The following is a 16258-nucleotide window of genomic DNA, read 5'->3' on the forward strand; positions in this document are numbered from 1 at the left end:
AGGCTATTTTAAGTTTTAGATGTTTTCTAGATATCAAAGTAAAGATACCAAAGGAAAAATTAGGCATATGTGAGTCTGGTTTTTCAGGGGAGATATTTGGTCTGGAGAGAAAAAATTGGAAATCAAAAGCAGTAGAAGATATTCAGAACCACGGTGTTTACTAAAATAAATAATTAAAAAACAATATCTCTGAAGGACAACTTTTTAAAAAGATCTGATTATGGAGATACAGTAGTCCTCCATTCTCTGCAGAGCATATGTTCCAAGACCATTCAACAGATGATTAAAACCTCAGATGGTACCAAACCCAGTTATCATCAATGAGAACACATTTTCCGTTCATGTCTTCTGCCCAAAAACTTAATGTCTTTTCCATCTTATCATTCACTGTGGCCATAACTTTTGCAATTTGAGGTGAGACAGCAAAATGAGCATTAATTTCTTTTTACTTCTTCACAATTTCAGAGAGGATCCGTTCTTACCATGGATTTTAGCAACCACAGCATATGATTTTTTTTTTTTCATATCTGAATTGCCAGAGTCACTACTCTTGTATTTTGGCACCATTATTAAGTAAAATACAGGTTACTTGAACATGAGTACTACGACAGTTGATTGGATAACCACGATGGCCGGTAAATGAGTAACAGGAAGGTGTTATTCACAGCATGAATATGCTAGATAAAGGGATGATTCATGTCCTGGGTGGGACAGAGAGAGATGAAGAAAGGTTTGATCTCAATATGGGGAATTACATGCAATTTAAAACTTCTTATTTTGGGAATTTTTCATTTAATAGTTTTGGTCTACAGTTGACTGAGGGTAACAGAAACCATCAAAAGCAAAACAGCAGGCAAGGAGGATTACTGTAGATGTAACATGTTTATTAATGGAAAGATTCAATATCTGAAAGGGGTCATTCTCTAAAATAAGCTATAATTCAAAAAAAATTTAACGTTTTAAATCTAACTTCTAATGTTTTTTCATGATACTTGATAAGTTAATCCCAAAAGTTATATAAAAATTAAGAATGACAGCTATAATTTAAAGAAAAAAAAAACAGGATGAGCCAGCTTGCCTAGAAGATATCAGGATTTAATGTAAAACCATGCTTAAAACATTATGCTACTGTTACAGGGATAGAGAAATAGACCAATGGAACAGAATAGAAAGTCCAGAAACTTGTGTACCTTGAAATGTTTCACTTTGTCTATCAACCTATCTTTACATGTGGAACAAACTAAAAATAATTATACATTGTTATATATGTATTATATATATATTTAATGCATTGTATAAACTTGTATATGTGTATGTGTATTTATGTTTATAAGTATATATGAACATGTATACAAATATATATTAGATAATGGAAATATTTGTAAGTCTTCATGGGATATGTGTGAAACAATGGTAGAATTTCACAGTAATTGAGAAAAGATCAACTATTTAATATATGATGGTGGCCCAAATGTCAACACTACAAAATGAAACGATCTCTACCTCATGTTAGACATAAAAATATATTTCAGAAGGAATAAATATCTGTATGTTGAATAATAATACTTTACTCTTTTAACAACATAATGTGGGAAATACGTGACATATTTGTTGGTAGAATGTCTTAACAAGGCACAAAACCACAAACCAGGGCACACAGTAGGTGCTCCATAACTACATATTAAAATAACTAAAAGATAAATCATATGTTTACGTTAAAGTTCTTAAAGTCTGCGACTGAAAAATTATTTTTAAAATTTTTCAAAAGACATGGGCAACAGAGATATTTTTAACAAACCTAAGCAAATTAATTACAAAAAAGACAACCTAACTAAAATTGGAAAATTCGTAAAGGATGTAAGCAAGTCACCGAATTAGAAAGTCAAATAGTCAATAAATATTTGCGAAAAGAATGTTCTTACTAGGAATCAGAAAATTACACATTAAAACCAATGAGAGATACTTAATACTTTCAGATTGAAAAGGCATTTTAAAAAGTGATAACCCTGAGCGTTATCCACAATGTGCAGAGATGAGAACACTTACAGAGTGTTGATGGGAGTATATTTCATTCAACTACCTTAGAGACCTCGTTGGAGTATTCTGTTCCCTCTGGAGTTTCATAGAAAATTGACATCAGTTGGGAGATCTCAGCTGCAGGTCCTCTAGCCTCCACTTTTCCAGCTTGTTCTTACTTGTTAATCAACATTAAGTCCAAAGACGCAGTTTCTTTCACAGTTTCCTCAATATTCTTAGAGATGAAATTGTCAGCAAGGCAAATCAAGAATTTAACACATGCTCTACGTTTTGTAGAATGAGAATCTCAGGAGACATCCAGAGAATTAAAGTCCCTAATCTTTGTTATATTTCTCATCCTTATAACATCTGTGGTCTTCATTAGGAAGTATGCATATTATTTCCTGCTTCTTCTCAGACAAGAGTGTTTAAATTGCCCTATGTGTATGTTGATTCATGGCTTCAAAACTATTTGTCATGTAGAAATAATTCCCTAAAAGTGTGTCACTCTTCAGATTTTAAGAAACATCTGAATTACTGACAAGAAAATATTTCTTAACTTTTTTCAAACACATATCTTTTTTGATAAAAGAAAAAAAGAGTCAATCCTTTCAACCCATTTGAAATTTCAAAATAAATAATCACTAAAAACAAATCAAATCATTTGGACCAAGCACCATTGCCTCAGGAGATTCCAATATGGCCACTTAAGGAATGTCAGTGTTTTTCTCTATTCTCTTTTTAAGAATCACCTTAGGACAATTCAGTCCTCCATGCTTCAAATAAACATTTTGGCCGAGCACGGTGGCTCACGCCTGTAATCCCAGCACTTTGGGAGGCCAAAGTGGGCAGATCACTTGAGGTCAGGAGTTTGAGACCAGCCTGGCCAACTTGGTGAAACCCCATCTCTACTAAAAATACAGAAATTAGTCAGGCATGGTGGCGCATGCCTGTAATCCCAGCTACTCAGGAAGAAGAGGTTGCAGTGAGCCGACATTGCGCCACTGCATTCCAGCCTGGGCTACATAGTGAGACTTGGTCTCAGAAAAAAAGAAAAAAAAATAGTGTATTTTCATATGCATAAAAGCATTAGGAATTAATTATATATAATTTTACAGACAAAAAGACAGTAACTTAGTTATCATACCTGTGGACACAAGGTTTCCAAATGATTGGCTGCAATTTTGACAATTTTAATTCCATCTTCATTTGTTGACATGGAACAAGCAAGATTTGCCACCTTAAATACAATCCAAAATAATGAAAATTATTTTAGATTATCAAGGAAATGCAGCAACACTTATACTGAACAAGAGCATGGACACATTCATTGAGAATCTCAATGACAAAGAACATTCTCAAAAACATCACTGATATCCATTTTATGAAAGAATTCAGATAATCTATCAAAGCAAATAACAATAGAAGGACCTAGAGAATTGTTTAAAATGAGGAGAGACTAGTGAGTGAATCTGTAAACCCTGTACAGTCTCTTGGTATCCATATCTAACCCATAATAAGAAGCTATTATGAGACCGGAAAAAAATGTTCATGGATTGAATGCTAATAGGTTTTTGGAATCTCATATGATTGTGATTTATTTTAAATTAGTAATTGGTTTATTATTTCCCAGAGGTCTATTACTCATATTTAAGTTGCATTAAGTATGACTGTATATTTATATGTTTTGTTTGTATCAAATACACTACAAAGCTGAACAAATACAAGATAATTAACTTCTTCCTGCTCTTGATTTTCCACTACAACTTCATGGGTACTGTTTGACATTCCAGCAGTGCATTTGATTCAAGCATTAGTGACACCCAAATTTCTCTTATATTATTGCTTTTGAAATTTACATTTTCTTCCAACAAAATGAGTGCTCTTTTAATTACCATTATGTCCATGACCTAAATCCAAGGTTTATAAATACTTTCTTCCGACCATGAAAGAGCCACGATAAAGAGTGGGAGATTATTTTCCCTTCCTCTGAACCTCACTCTTGTTCAACATTATTCTTACTAACAGAGTAAGGCTTATGGACAGAGGCAATGTTTTCTCTGATCTATAAAATATATCATTATCTTTATCATTGCAAGGAGATACTTGATCTAATAATTTTTCTATCTTTTAAAATATCTCTGTCAATTGTTTTATACTTTAACACATTGCAGTTTTTCCTGCTAAGATCTAAAATACATCCAGTTGTGGAGAAACCACGCATTAGCCACATGCAGTAGAAATAAACAACATATGACTTTGGATCACTATTTTAAGAGTACCACAAAATGTTATTGAAATGGATTTACAGTATTTGCTTTTTTATAACATTTATTTTAATATGCCACCAGTGAAATAACTCCTTGGTTTTCATTCACATATAATGAAATAACAGCCATACATTATTTAACTGTGGAAGGGCATTGTTCACTTCATTAATGTACATGGGGATGGCTTACTTGAAAAGGTCTTTTGTTGGCTTGAAGGTCACCATGCCTCAACTTTCATATCTGACACATAATTAGCACATTTGTGAGTTATTTGAAAAGGGCAACAGTTTTTGTGCCCCTTTCTACTCCCCAAACCCCAATCACTAAAAGTGAAACTTGACAGTTTAATTGCTTTAAATATGTATTATATTAATTTACACTGCATTTGCAAAAAATACTGACCTGTAAATTTGAGCACTGTTTGTTTAAAGTAAAAAAAATAAAAATAAAAATCTTTGGCTCAATGTGGTCAAATTACAAGAATGATGGTTAACCCAAAGCTTAGAAATTACAGAAAACTGTCCTTTGTAGATACTCTTTTACTTTACTTACTCATATTTAATGTATCCTCATTTTCTTCTTTTTCCTTTTGAAAATATGCATTCTTCTTCCAGACATTGGCTAGCCACTAGGCTTATTAAAAGCCAATTAAGTGACTGACATAGTATGGAAATTATGTTAAACACAGTTTGTGTCCATATTAAGAGAATTAATTTTATACAACCCTCTAATGAAAATACAACACAACTGAAAGTTGTGTTTTCTACTTGAAGTTTTCTTCTCAGTCTCATCATACTAACACTCTTTTTGTCTTCATTTATTCTATGCCTGCACATACCTGAACTTCTCCTTACAAGAACTGTTTTGTCAAATAAAGTTTCTACGTAATAGAGTATATTTCAAAGTAAGTGCAGTTTTAGTGCTATTTTGTACAAACAAGGTCAAATTTTAAGATACTTAGTATCTGTGACAAAACAGACAAGTGTTAGAAATAAACGATCTTTACATTTCAAATGTGAATGATTTTGTGACGTATTTTCTAACGTGACATCCATGTGTGAATGAAAGCCAAATTTCTTCTAATGATGATTCTTCCTAAATTCTGCATGGCTCTTTAGTCAAGTATGTTCCCAAGAACAGTAGAAATGTAATTCCCTCTGGTCAAAGAATACAACCGGCAAATAAGATGTTTTGTAAAAATAGTTTTAGATATTTGGACATTTGATATCCTTTCTGTATCTGGGAAAAATTTGGGCAAAGCTTTGTTACTATTCATAAGATCTCTGTAGCATGTTTCTGCTCACTAAGGGAAACAAGGATATCGGGAGTTTTTGGAGACAAACAGATCTGGGTGTGAACCCAATCCCACAGTTAATAAGCTTCTGATCATGAGCAAGATATTAAATTATTTGACCTTGTTTTGTCACCTATAAAATGGTTATGATAATGACTACCTCACTGGGATGCTTTGAGAATTCAATGAGAAAATGTATGGGGAGAGTCTGATACCTGGTGGCCTTCACCATGTATGAACTGCCTTCCATTTAGTCTATCTCTCAACTAATGGAAAAGAAAAAGAAAAAAAGAAAAAAAAAGAAATTTCACTCTCTCAGAGGTTTTGTCGAATGGAAGCCTCAGGAGCCTAAAGAAATTTAACAGTATATCTGACCCAAGAGCTACAAACTCAAATGCTTTCAAGAGCCCTGCAGGGGATACACATTGAGTCTCCATTGACTCAGCGGTAGGGTGGGGTGGTGGGTCCCCAAACAAAATGATTGTGTATGCCCCGCTGAAAGGCATTCATTAAAACAAGCCAAATGAAAGGAAAAACTCAATGTCTTAGCCAAACTAACGTCTGTTGGCTTACTTTAGTTCATAAGTCACCATTTTGTTACCTCTAACCCCACTCTCTAATCCTATATTGTATAAATAACAAAATTAAGCAGGGGGATAAAACATACTCAAATCAACCAATGGCAGGGCGACTATTAACTAGCAATATGTGTGTGTCTTTTTTGCTACCCTGAAGAAAGTCTTGAAAAGCATTCTTGCAGTGAAATGATTGACCAGACTTTTTATTGATATTGTACTACGGCCTTCACCAAGTCTACAAAAAGCAGAAGCTAAATTATCCTAAATAAACGGGACGAAAGGTAGTTAGTTAAATTTACACATTTATTGAAAAGAGAAACCTGGGACAAAATGTTCTTTCATTTGTTACAAAAGATTAAATTATATCCTTAAAATAATTACCAATATTGTAGTAATTTAAAAACAAACAAGAAGTCTTCAAACAGGGATATGCGTCTTGATATGACAGGAGAGTGAAGTTTTGTATTAGCATCCTTCTCTTGCAGCTCTTTCCTTGCCACCATTTCTTCTGTCTTCTAAAACGTATGGTATATTCTAGGCCCTTTAAACATAGCTGACCTTACTGCCCTATTTGGGCTCTAAAAACCATTGTAAATGAAAACGCCTGGCCAGACAATTCCTCACCTGAACAATAGTGTTGATATTTGTTCCCTTCTTTCTGGTTCCTAGTTCATTTTTTAATTAATTAATTTATTTAGAGATATAGTCTTGCTCCGTCACCCAGGCTGGAGTGCAGTGGCTCGATCTAGGCTCACTGCAACCTCTGCCTCCTGGGCTCAAACAATCCTCTCACCACAGCCCCTCAAGTAGCTGGGACTACAGGTGTGCGCCACCACACCTGGCTAATTTTTGTATTTTCTGTAGCGATGGGGTTCCGCCATGTTGGCTAGGCTGGTTTCCAACTCCTGAGCTCAAGCGATCCATCCGCCTCAGTCTCGCAAAGTCCTAGGATTACAGCCATGGGCCAACGCACATGTTCCAGTTCTGTACACTAGCTAGTATGTTTCTGTCATGATTTCCATTTGCTGGACTTTGAGTCTTTCCTTTCACCCAGCAGAGAACATAGTATCCTTCACTCTCTAACCCAGGGTTTCTGGTGAGAAATTCCCTGTTGTGGAGCCTGGCGTTGTAGAATCCTGACCCCTAGGCTAGTTCCATCCCTCACTCTCTATCAAGGTCAGGAGAATGAGCATGCTTGACATAAAAGAATGACTCACTAGTGGTAGAGCCAGGGACAGCAATAAAACAGATATTTTGAGATGGGGAATTTCCCCAATGACCCTTTACAAATATCTACTATACTATAGGTTAAGTCTGCTTTTCATCATTATTTTTTTTTTCTAATCTGGTAAAGATATTCTATGTTAAATATATTGAATGTCAGCACATGGTATGTTTTAACATTCTAGTATTAAGTTTTATCTGAAATCTCAGGAGCACTGGTAGTGTTCTCAGTCATCTTAGACAACTGAAATGGAATCATTGTTAGGAATGAGTACACTATTTGGACAGCTGTTTATCACACATCATGCAGTCTGTCACCGAGAAGTTCCCACACGGGTATTTACCTGTAATGTGGTCTCTCCAGAACACGAAGCAAACCTCGATGTTTGCTGAGATTTTCATTGTCACACATTCATTGTTTATATATTGTTCACATAGTTAATTGTTATATCATGTCACCACGTGTCCTAGCTCTCAATGGGGGAGAAAGGTCACCGTCTCATTTTCATGCATTTTCCCATCTGGCAGTTGGTCATGCAACTCTTGTGTAAACACTTGCAGAGACAGAGAATTTACTGTCTTGCAGGGCAGTCTAGTCCCATTGCAGGACAGCCCAAAGTTACAAAGTTACACAAGTTATGAAGTTCTTCTTTATAAGGAGATGAAATAGTTCTCTCAACTTTCTCCTACTTGTTCTAGAATCCAGAACGGCAAATATCTTTGATAATGGAAATAAAATGGGGTCTACAGAAAATTCAAATCAATAGTCCTCAAATTGTGGGATAAGAGAGATGGTAAGAATAATAGAATCACCAGTAAATAACTATTAAAAAGAAAAGTTCAATTCCCTTCTGTCAAGATATTCTGATTTATTAAGTGTGTATATGCATGGAAGTCAGAGGTGTAAGGGATGTATACTTAGATTTTTTAAAAGTTCTCCCAGGTGATTCTGATATACCACCTCCCCCACCCCCAATACACGCACACACAACAACAACAACAACAACAATACACACATGGCAACACACAGATAGATACTAGGATTTTGGTTAATTTTTATTTGTTTGAATAGACATTCTTTCCTGAAGATAAATGTGCTGAGGTGAAAGTCTAAAAAAGAATGACCTGAATATTTACGGGATAGCATAGGAAGTTAAATAGAAAGCTTCACAAATTAGAGGCAAGAAATAATGACTTAAACTTCTACTTGAGAAACAGAGAAAAAGTTAAAAACTGAAATAAGAAATTCAAGTATAGGATATTTCTGGCCTTCCATCCAAAATCCATTCCTCCTTTTGGTAATAACACCGATTTCCCTCGGAGAACAGCTCTTTCTCTAACCTAGTGGTGTAAAGTCTTGGTACGACTGTCAATCAAGGATCCTGGTCCTCCCCTAGGTTTAGCCTGGGCATATCCATCACTTACTACTGCCACCTACAGCCCTGAATCACTCTTTGTTCTGTGGAATATTAGCCTGCTTTCATTTTTATTTATGTGCATTATCTTGTGTCTTCCAATAAAGTCTTTATTTTCTTTTTTAGTAAGCCAAATGTATTTTATTTTACATACAACCAGAGAACCACGATTCTTAGTAAGTACTGAGCCAGAAACTTATACTCCAGGAATGTACTAATCTCAGATGGATACTTTCAGCAAAGTTGAAAGCTGGTAATGTATAACCATAATTATTTCTGTGAAAGGCACCTTCTCATTAAATGCCTGCCTCTGGGTTTAGTCAGCCTGCATGTCCTAGTGTCAGGGAAAAATGCAAGGAAGGAGACAGTCATTTCACTTCCTGCAAATATAGATAAGTGTCTTCCTTTGACGATCTAATTCTTCAGTGTCTATTAGAACATGTGACGTATCAGGTACAAGAGAACATCTAATTCTTGAAGAAAATAATTTATCATTTTTGAGTTTATCTTTCAGAAAGCTGTTCATTCTGTTTGAAAACCACCCCTCACATACTCTTTGAAAATCATACCTATACTTCAAGGCCTGGATCAAATATTGTCTCTTCCACAAACTATTTTCAGATGCCCAGGATCCATATCTTCATCTTCCCGCACTCTCGTGTTATAGCAAATTCTCATTCTCCCTAAGCTCACTTATGTATCTACCAGATGGTGAGCTGCTTGAGGTTAAAGACGATGATATATTTTTTTTAAAAATATTTTTCCCATCCAGTTAAATACCCTGAAAATAGTATTTCGTCTGTGTAAATAAATAAAAATAATAATTTATCTCTATCTGGAACTAAATCATCAATATAAATTGCTGTCAATTGTGTCTGAAATTAACACATTTGGTGAATTCTATTTTTTAAAGTCCTGTGTACAACTTAATCTGTTCATTGGAAGCTGTGTCCTTTCTTCCACTCCTTCCTAATAAAAATGATCCTAATTCTGTACCATATTAATATAAAGGTAAAAATTGTTGCTTTATGTTATGGGGAGAAATATCTGAGAAAAGGAAGTCCTTAGGTTATTAAACTTAACTGCCCTGAGTGGATTTCAGTCTGGCTATGTATATTCATTGGAAACATCAAGATTTGACAAATCTGTAGCAAAGATACAAATAAACAGAGAAAAACTTTGAATATAGGTGTGGAAATAATCTAGCTGAAACAGGTTATTTATTTTTAACTTGTATTGGCAAAGGAGACTTGGACTTCTTTCTGAATTTAGAAATGAATGGCGGTTCATAAAAGCTTGTGAAGAAGCATGAAGAAGGAAAAATGGTGTCTATGCTCCTTGGACATGGTAGCAAGTAGCAAAACTACAGTCACTAGCCAAATCACTGATAGATGGAACACTAGAAGTTCTTCAGGTTGGTGGGAGATAGCAAGAGTTGAACTAGATACTTTGAGTTTGAGTTGCCACTGAGATACATAAGAAGACATAAACTATATATAGTTAGATGTGTAGTTAAAAGGGGGTCTTCAGTAGAGTAGAGATATTAAGAAGTTACTATTTTATTCATGGTAATTAGATATTATGTGAGGATAAAAAGTTCTTGGAGTATATAAGATATTAATATTTGTTAGGCAGAAACATGAGGTTACTCCTTCAATGAGTCTTAGAAAAAGTGGCCAGAGATAAGAAAGGTGACCCACTATACTGTGATGTCATGGAGACCAGGAGAAGAAAAGGTTTCAAGAAGATGATATCATATATCAAATGCTGAGAGGACAAGTAAGATATCCCTGAAAATATCCAATTCAGCCACAGAGACAACCATGCTAATCATTCCTAGAGTGTTCGAGTGAAATGATGATGGTTAAACTAGCCGGGCATGGACAGAGGACTGTGTATGGGGTAAAGTAGCCCCATGAGTCTTATGACTCAAGGCAGAGAGCTACAGGTCGCTTGGATAATACTCATTCTCACATTCTCACATATATCCATTTTAAAACATTTTATCTCTCAGTAATATCCCAAATCATGTATTAGGTTGGTGCAAAAGTGATTGCAGTTTTTGCGATTACTTTTAAATGGCAGAAACCGCAATTACTTTTGCACCAACCTATACTTTTGCTGTCCTCTACCCTAGGTAAGATTTTGATCAGTTTTCTTTATTTTATTCTTGTTCCAATTTTAGCTTTTGTTGTCAACAAATATTCTTTCTCTATGATACGTTCACATTGCAGCCCACAATTTTTTTCAGATGCAAATTTGGTTTCCCCATCATCACCTTCCCATACCCACATCATACCCCCATCCCTGCTAGATCTTGCAGTGCGGCCCAAGAGTCATCATGTGTAGTTCTTGTTCTCTCTGTGCTTCAGCTGTATCAATGTACTTTTGTGCATCAATGCTTGCTTCTGCCAGAAAACATCTGTACATACTGTTCTCTGTTGGCTGGAATGCTCTCTTCCTCCCTTTTCACAGCTACTTTCAAACCACTTATACTTGCTTAACTTCTATCCATCAGATCTCTGTTCAAACGTAATTCCTTAGAAAGTTTTTCACCAACACTGTCCTCCACCTCCACACAGAATACCTGAAACCTCTGCCCACCTAAGTCAGATTTTTCCTTCAGAGCATGACTCTCAATTTGTAATTATATATTCACTTGGGGAGATTATTTGATTAGCATACATTTCCCCAGATTTATAAAAGCAGGGACCACACCTGTATTTGCTCCTCATTCAGCCCACAGTGCCTAGTACCCGACACACAGTAGATAATCAATAAATAGTTCTTCAGGGAGTGAATGAATGCATGAATGTCTGAATCAGTATGCTTGAGAATGTATCATCTTCTTGATGAACATGAGATGAAGAAAGGAAGAAAAATGGGTTTGAAGGGAGGAGACAGCAGCAGAAATTCAGGACAAGAAATAAAGGAGAATGAAATTTTTCCTTTGAAATTTATTTGCAATATTCTACAAAGGCTTAGACAACTGGACTTCAAAGAAAAGTAACATGTTTCTCTTCTAGTCTGGACATCATACTTAACAAGGCTTCAGGGGCAGCTTCTTTCAAGTTTTACCTTCACTTAAGATACCAAATTTGGAACTACTGAATAGGTCCCAATTTAGCTTTTAATTTATTTATTTTTAATCAAGTAAAGTAACTCTTCAAAGGGCCCAAGCTGGATGCCAAATGCCGGCAAGTGTGGCAGATGGAAAGAGACACAGTAACTTCCGCCAACAGATCCGGAAGCTTCATTGTCTATTTCAGAATGTAATATATGCTCTGCTTCTGATAATGGCAGAAAGAGCTGTGATCTCCCCATGTTAGCACCTGAGTGACCTCTGGCTAACAAGTCGGCCCTTCTCTTTCTCCTAGTGAAGCAGTGCTGCTTTGCTTCCCTTGGTAGTAATAAGAAATGACTATGAATTACGGGTTCTGTAGAATATTTAACTAGTATAACTGTGCTGTAAAAGCACATAGCAAAGTGCAGGGAAACAATTTCATCAACTAACAAATATTGATTATTCACCTATTATGTGGGCTGGGAACGGTCAGGGAAATCATAGAAGTCAAAATCAATGAAAGTGAATCTCAATAAGCACAATCTATTTAAAGGGACACGTGAAAGGATCTAAGACTAAAACTCTAAGTCTCCAAATACTATAACAAGATAGAGGTAGGTGAACTTCATAGAGATGACTGTAGTAAGAGTGTTACATGGAGATAAATTATTACTTAGGAAATTCATATTCTCTTGAACTTTGCAACTCAAGCTGCTTCCCAAATTTTATGAATCCTCAATCACACAATCCGGTCTCTGATATTAGTTTTGCTTTACCTCTCTGTCTTTGGTCATCCATCTATAAGATGAGGAACAGATTGACTTCATTTCTAGACCTCTTTCCATTTCAATAATTTTGTTTTACTGCTTATATAACTGATAACAAAATTAGACAGAAATTAGACAAAGGAGCAGAGCTATCAGGCAACTTTTCTATTAATTTAAACATGAATTTGTAGATGAAATATTAGCCAATTTAATTCAACTGTGTAATAAAAACTAGTAATAAAGCAAGACAATGCCGTTTATTCCCAGAATGAACAAATGACTCATGATTGAGAGATCTAACAATGAAATTCCTTGTTTAACCAGATATCAATAGATTTTTAAAAAGCATTGATGACAGGTTTATGCCTATTCTGATTAAAGTGAAGCAAAACTACACTAAAAAACAAACTCAAAACCTTAGCAATCTATGAATAGGAAGAATAATTCTTAATCTAAAACAAAATCCAGAAATTTCCAGGAGGTGTCATGCTCAAAAGTCAAGATTAAGATAAGCATTCCCACTATTATGGAGGTTAATCAATATTTTACTCAAGGTTCTAGTAAATCTAAATGAATTAAAAAAAGCAATAGCTGCAAATATTAACAAATAATTATATTTATTCCCAGGTCTCAAAATTGTCTACCTAGGGAATGCAAGATTATCTGAAAACTGTTATTACTATTGAGTAATCAGTAACGCTTCTTCAAGCAGAATGAATGAGAGATGAATAATATATTTTTCTACATATTATAAAAGTTTTCATGACAAAATTTGTTATAGTAACTAAATATCATAAATTTCATAGTAGTATATATCTATTGAAATAAACACAATTATAGATATGTGTGCATATGTATATATGTATTAAATTTTACTTAATGATGTAAAAAAAGAATGGAATGACTAGTGAGAAATATCAGATTCCTGGATGGAAAAACTCAGTATTGTAAAATATAATGTTATCTCTCACAAAATTTGTCTATTAAATTTATAGAGCTATATTGAACTTAGGTAAATTTTAATGTGCATTTGGAAGAATATATGAAAGGCTGTCAAATAAGTTTTATAAAAAAGGGGAATGGGCCGGGTGTGGTGGCTCACGTCTGTAATCCCCGCACTTTGAGAGGCTGAGGCGGGCGAATCGCCTGAGGTCAAGAGTTTGAGACCAGCCTGACCAACATGATGCAACCCCATCTCTACTAAAAAACAGAAAAATTAGCCAGGCTTGGTGGTGCATGCCTGTAATCCCAGCTACTTGGGAGACTGAGGCAGGAGAATCACTTGAACCCAGGAGGCAGAGGTTTCAGTGAGCCGAGATCACATCATTGCACTCCAGCCTGGGTGACAAGAATGAAACTCCATCTCAAAAAAAAAAAAGAACGAAGAAAAGTATTATGTGCCAATAATTAAAAGCACAAAAATTTAGTGTTTTTCAGGGTAATGGGAAAAACATATTGGTGATGGCCCAATTTCCTGCTATCTACTTTCAGGAAAAAAGTACAATGTATGTAAAAAGACGAGAATATATTACTACATAAAAATTTTTAAATGTCAAAATATTGAAAATAAAGTTAAAATACAAAAGATAGGCAAAAATGTGTTTTTATATTTGATAATAAAAATATTATCCATAGGTATAAATAGCTCCTAAGTATCAACAGACTTTACATATGAAATATGACTAATAAATAAATGAAAAGATTCTCAGTCTACCTCTTGATTTATTAAGTAGGATATGCAACTAATGCAAGAAAATTACGTTTTTTTGCTTGTCAGATCAGAAATATGTAAAACGTTTGATACTATCCAATACTGCTGAGAATATGGGGACACAACTGGGAGGTAAATGGCCAACTTTTCAGAGAGCAACTTAGCTTCATCTATGAAAATTTAAAATGTTCAGAACTGTAGCAATTCAACTTAATGTAATCTGTCGTTCAGAAATACTTGCATATGTGAATAGAGTCACAGCCACGTGAAAACTTTATTTGTAAAAGCAAAAATGAATGTAAATATTTAACAGTGAAGAATAAATTACATAATGATTCTGTGAAAAGGAAATAAATGTTCTGCTGCTATAAAATGTCTCAAGTATATAATTTTAAGTGAGATACTGCAGAATGGAAGATATGATTCCATTTAAAATTATTTACTTATTATAGGGCTGGGTGTGGCGGCTCACGCCTATCTGTAATCCCAGCACTTTGGGAGGCAGAGGCAGGTGGATAACAAGGTCAGGAGATCAAGACCATCCTGGCTAACATGGTGAAACCCCGTCTCTACTAAAAATACAAAAAATTAGCCGGGCATGGTGGCGGGCACCTGTAGTCCCAGCTACTCGGGAGGCTGAGGCAGGAGAATGGCGTGAACTCAGAAGGTGGAGCTTGCAGTGAGCTAAGATCACGCCACTGCACTCCAGCCTGGGCAACAGAGCGAGACTCTGTCTCAAAACAAAACAAAAAAAATTTATTTAAAGTTATGTATAAATGCAAAGTATAATGTCTACAGTGATAAATTCCTACTGTTAATTTGAGTTATATATGGGAGAGAAGGTAGGATTACTATTGCTATGAAGAGAAGTATCCCCTTTTAACTATGTTTCTATATTGACTGAAGTTCTTCCAAGTATATTTTTCACTATATTAACAATGAAATTAGTTTTTAATTTACAAAAAAAAAGTGACTGATGAAATAGTTCTATATGTATTGACATGGGAACACACCAATGACAAATAGAACAGGTAATAATCTCATTTATGAAAGATGGGAAGCTTTTGTGTATGCATATGGAAATGTGCTATCCAAAATGATCCTCCCCAAAATGGCAATTATGATGATCTCTGAGGAGTGAAAATCAAGGTGAGTTCAACTTTCCTTTTCTATATTCTTAATAATTTATAATTTGGCTTATTATAATAAAAATGAATCATTGAAGAGAACAAAACCTGTCTACACCTGTATGTGAATTTTTACGACCAATCAAGATAATTGTATTAATCATGACACTTATTGCAAAGCCTAAAGATATTGAACCATTTATAAATAAGGTTTCCAGAAAATATACATATATAATGATTACACAGAAAAAAATGCCGCTAAGCAGAAAATAGTTTTCATGGTCTCATATGCTGTTATGTTTAAAATGATGATTCACAAAAATGATTGGGAATTCACAGTAGGGAAACCAGGCACTGGTTTTACCTTGTCTTAATGTCAAATAATGGCACAAAAACAAGTCAATTAAAGCTTATTATCAATGACAAAATCAGACCAGCCAATATTGATCTTAATAATGAATCTAAATTCAACATGTTTGGAAAGGTACTCTGTGAATGATGTGTGTGTGTGTGTGTGTGTGTGTGTGTGTCTGCAGCAGATATAAGGTAATGACTCTTATAATTGAATAATTGTAATATGGTCCTACATTTCTTTCTTTTTCCTATCTTACTCACACCTCCAATTCTATTCAAATTTGTGTCTGAACTTCTTGTTCCTCTCAAATAAGTCATTAAAGATGAAAATATTCATTTGTCTAAGTGGATATATGTCAACATTGTTCTGCGAAAGAGGTATCAGTATGCTGTGTCAGAATGTGCCATCACAAAAGAAGCAAATAAGATGAAAACACA

At 34.8% G+C, this 16258-nt stretch overlaps 1 protein-coding gene across 20 annotated transcripts in view; it reads right to left on the reverse strand.

Annotated features, from left to right (window-relative positions):
* The window catches only part of LOC105466141 (catenin alpha 3), a 1883635-nt gene that overhangs the window by 688860 nt on the left and 1178517 nt on the right, over positions 1-16258 (reverse strand). For all 20 annotated transcript variants that reach the window (XR_011607352.1, XR_011607354.1, XR_011607355.1 and 17 more), the window contains one exon: positions 3164-3256. Coding sequence is in view for 16 of the 20 variants with exons in the window: in XM_071068753.1 (XP_070924854.1) it covers positions 3164-3256 (93 nt within the window). In the remaining 4 variants the exon portion in view is untranslated. The remainder of the gene's footprint in view (positions 1-3163; positions 3257-16258) is intronic.

This window comes from Macaca nemestrina, chromosome 9 (assembly GCF_043159975.1).
Source record: "Macaca nemestrina isolate mMacNem1 chromosome 9, mMacNem.hap1, whole genome shotgun sequence".
In the NCBI taxonomy this organism is placed as follows: Eukaryota; Metazoa; Chordata; class Mammalia; order Primates; family Cercopithecidae; genus Macaca; species Macaca nemestrina.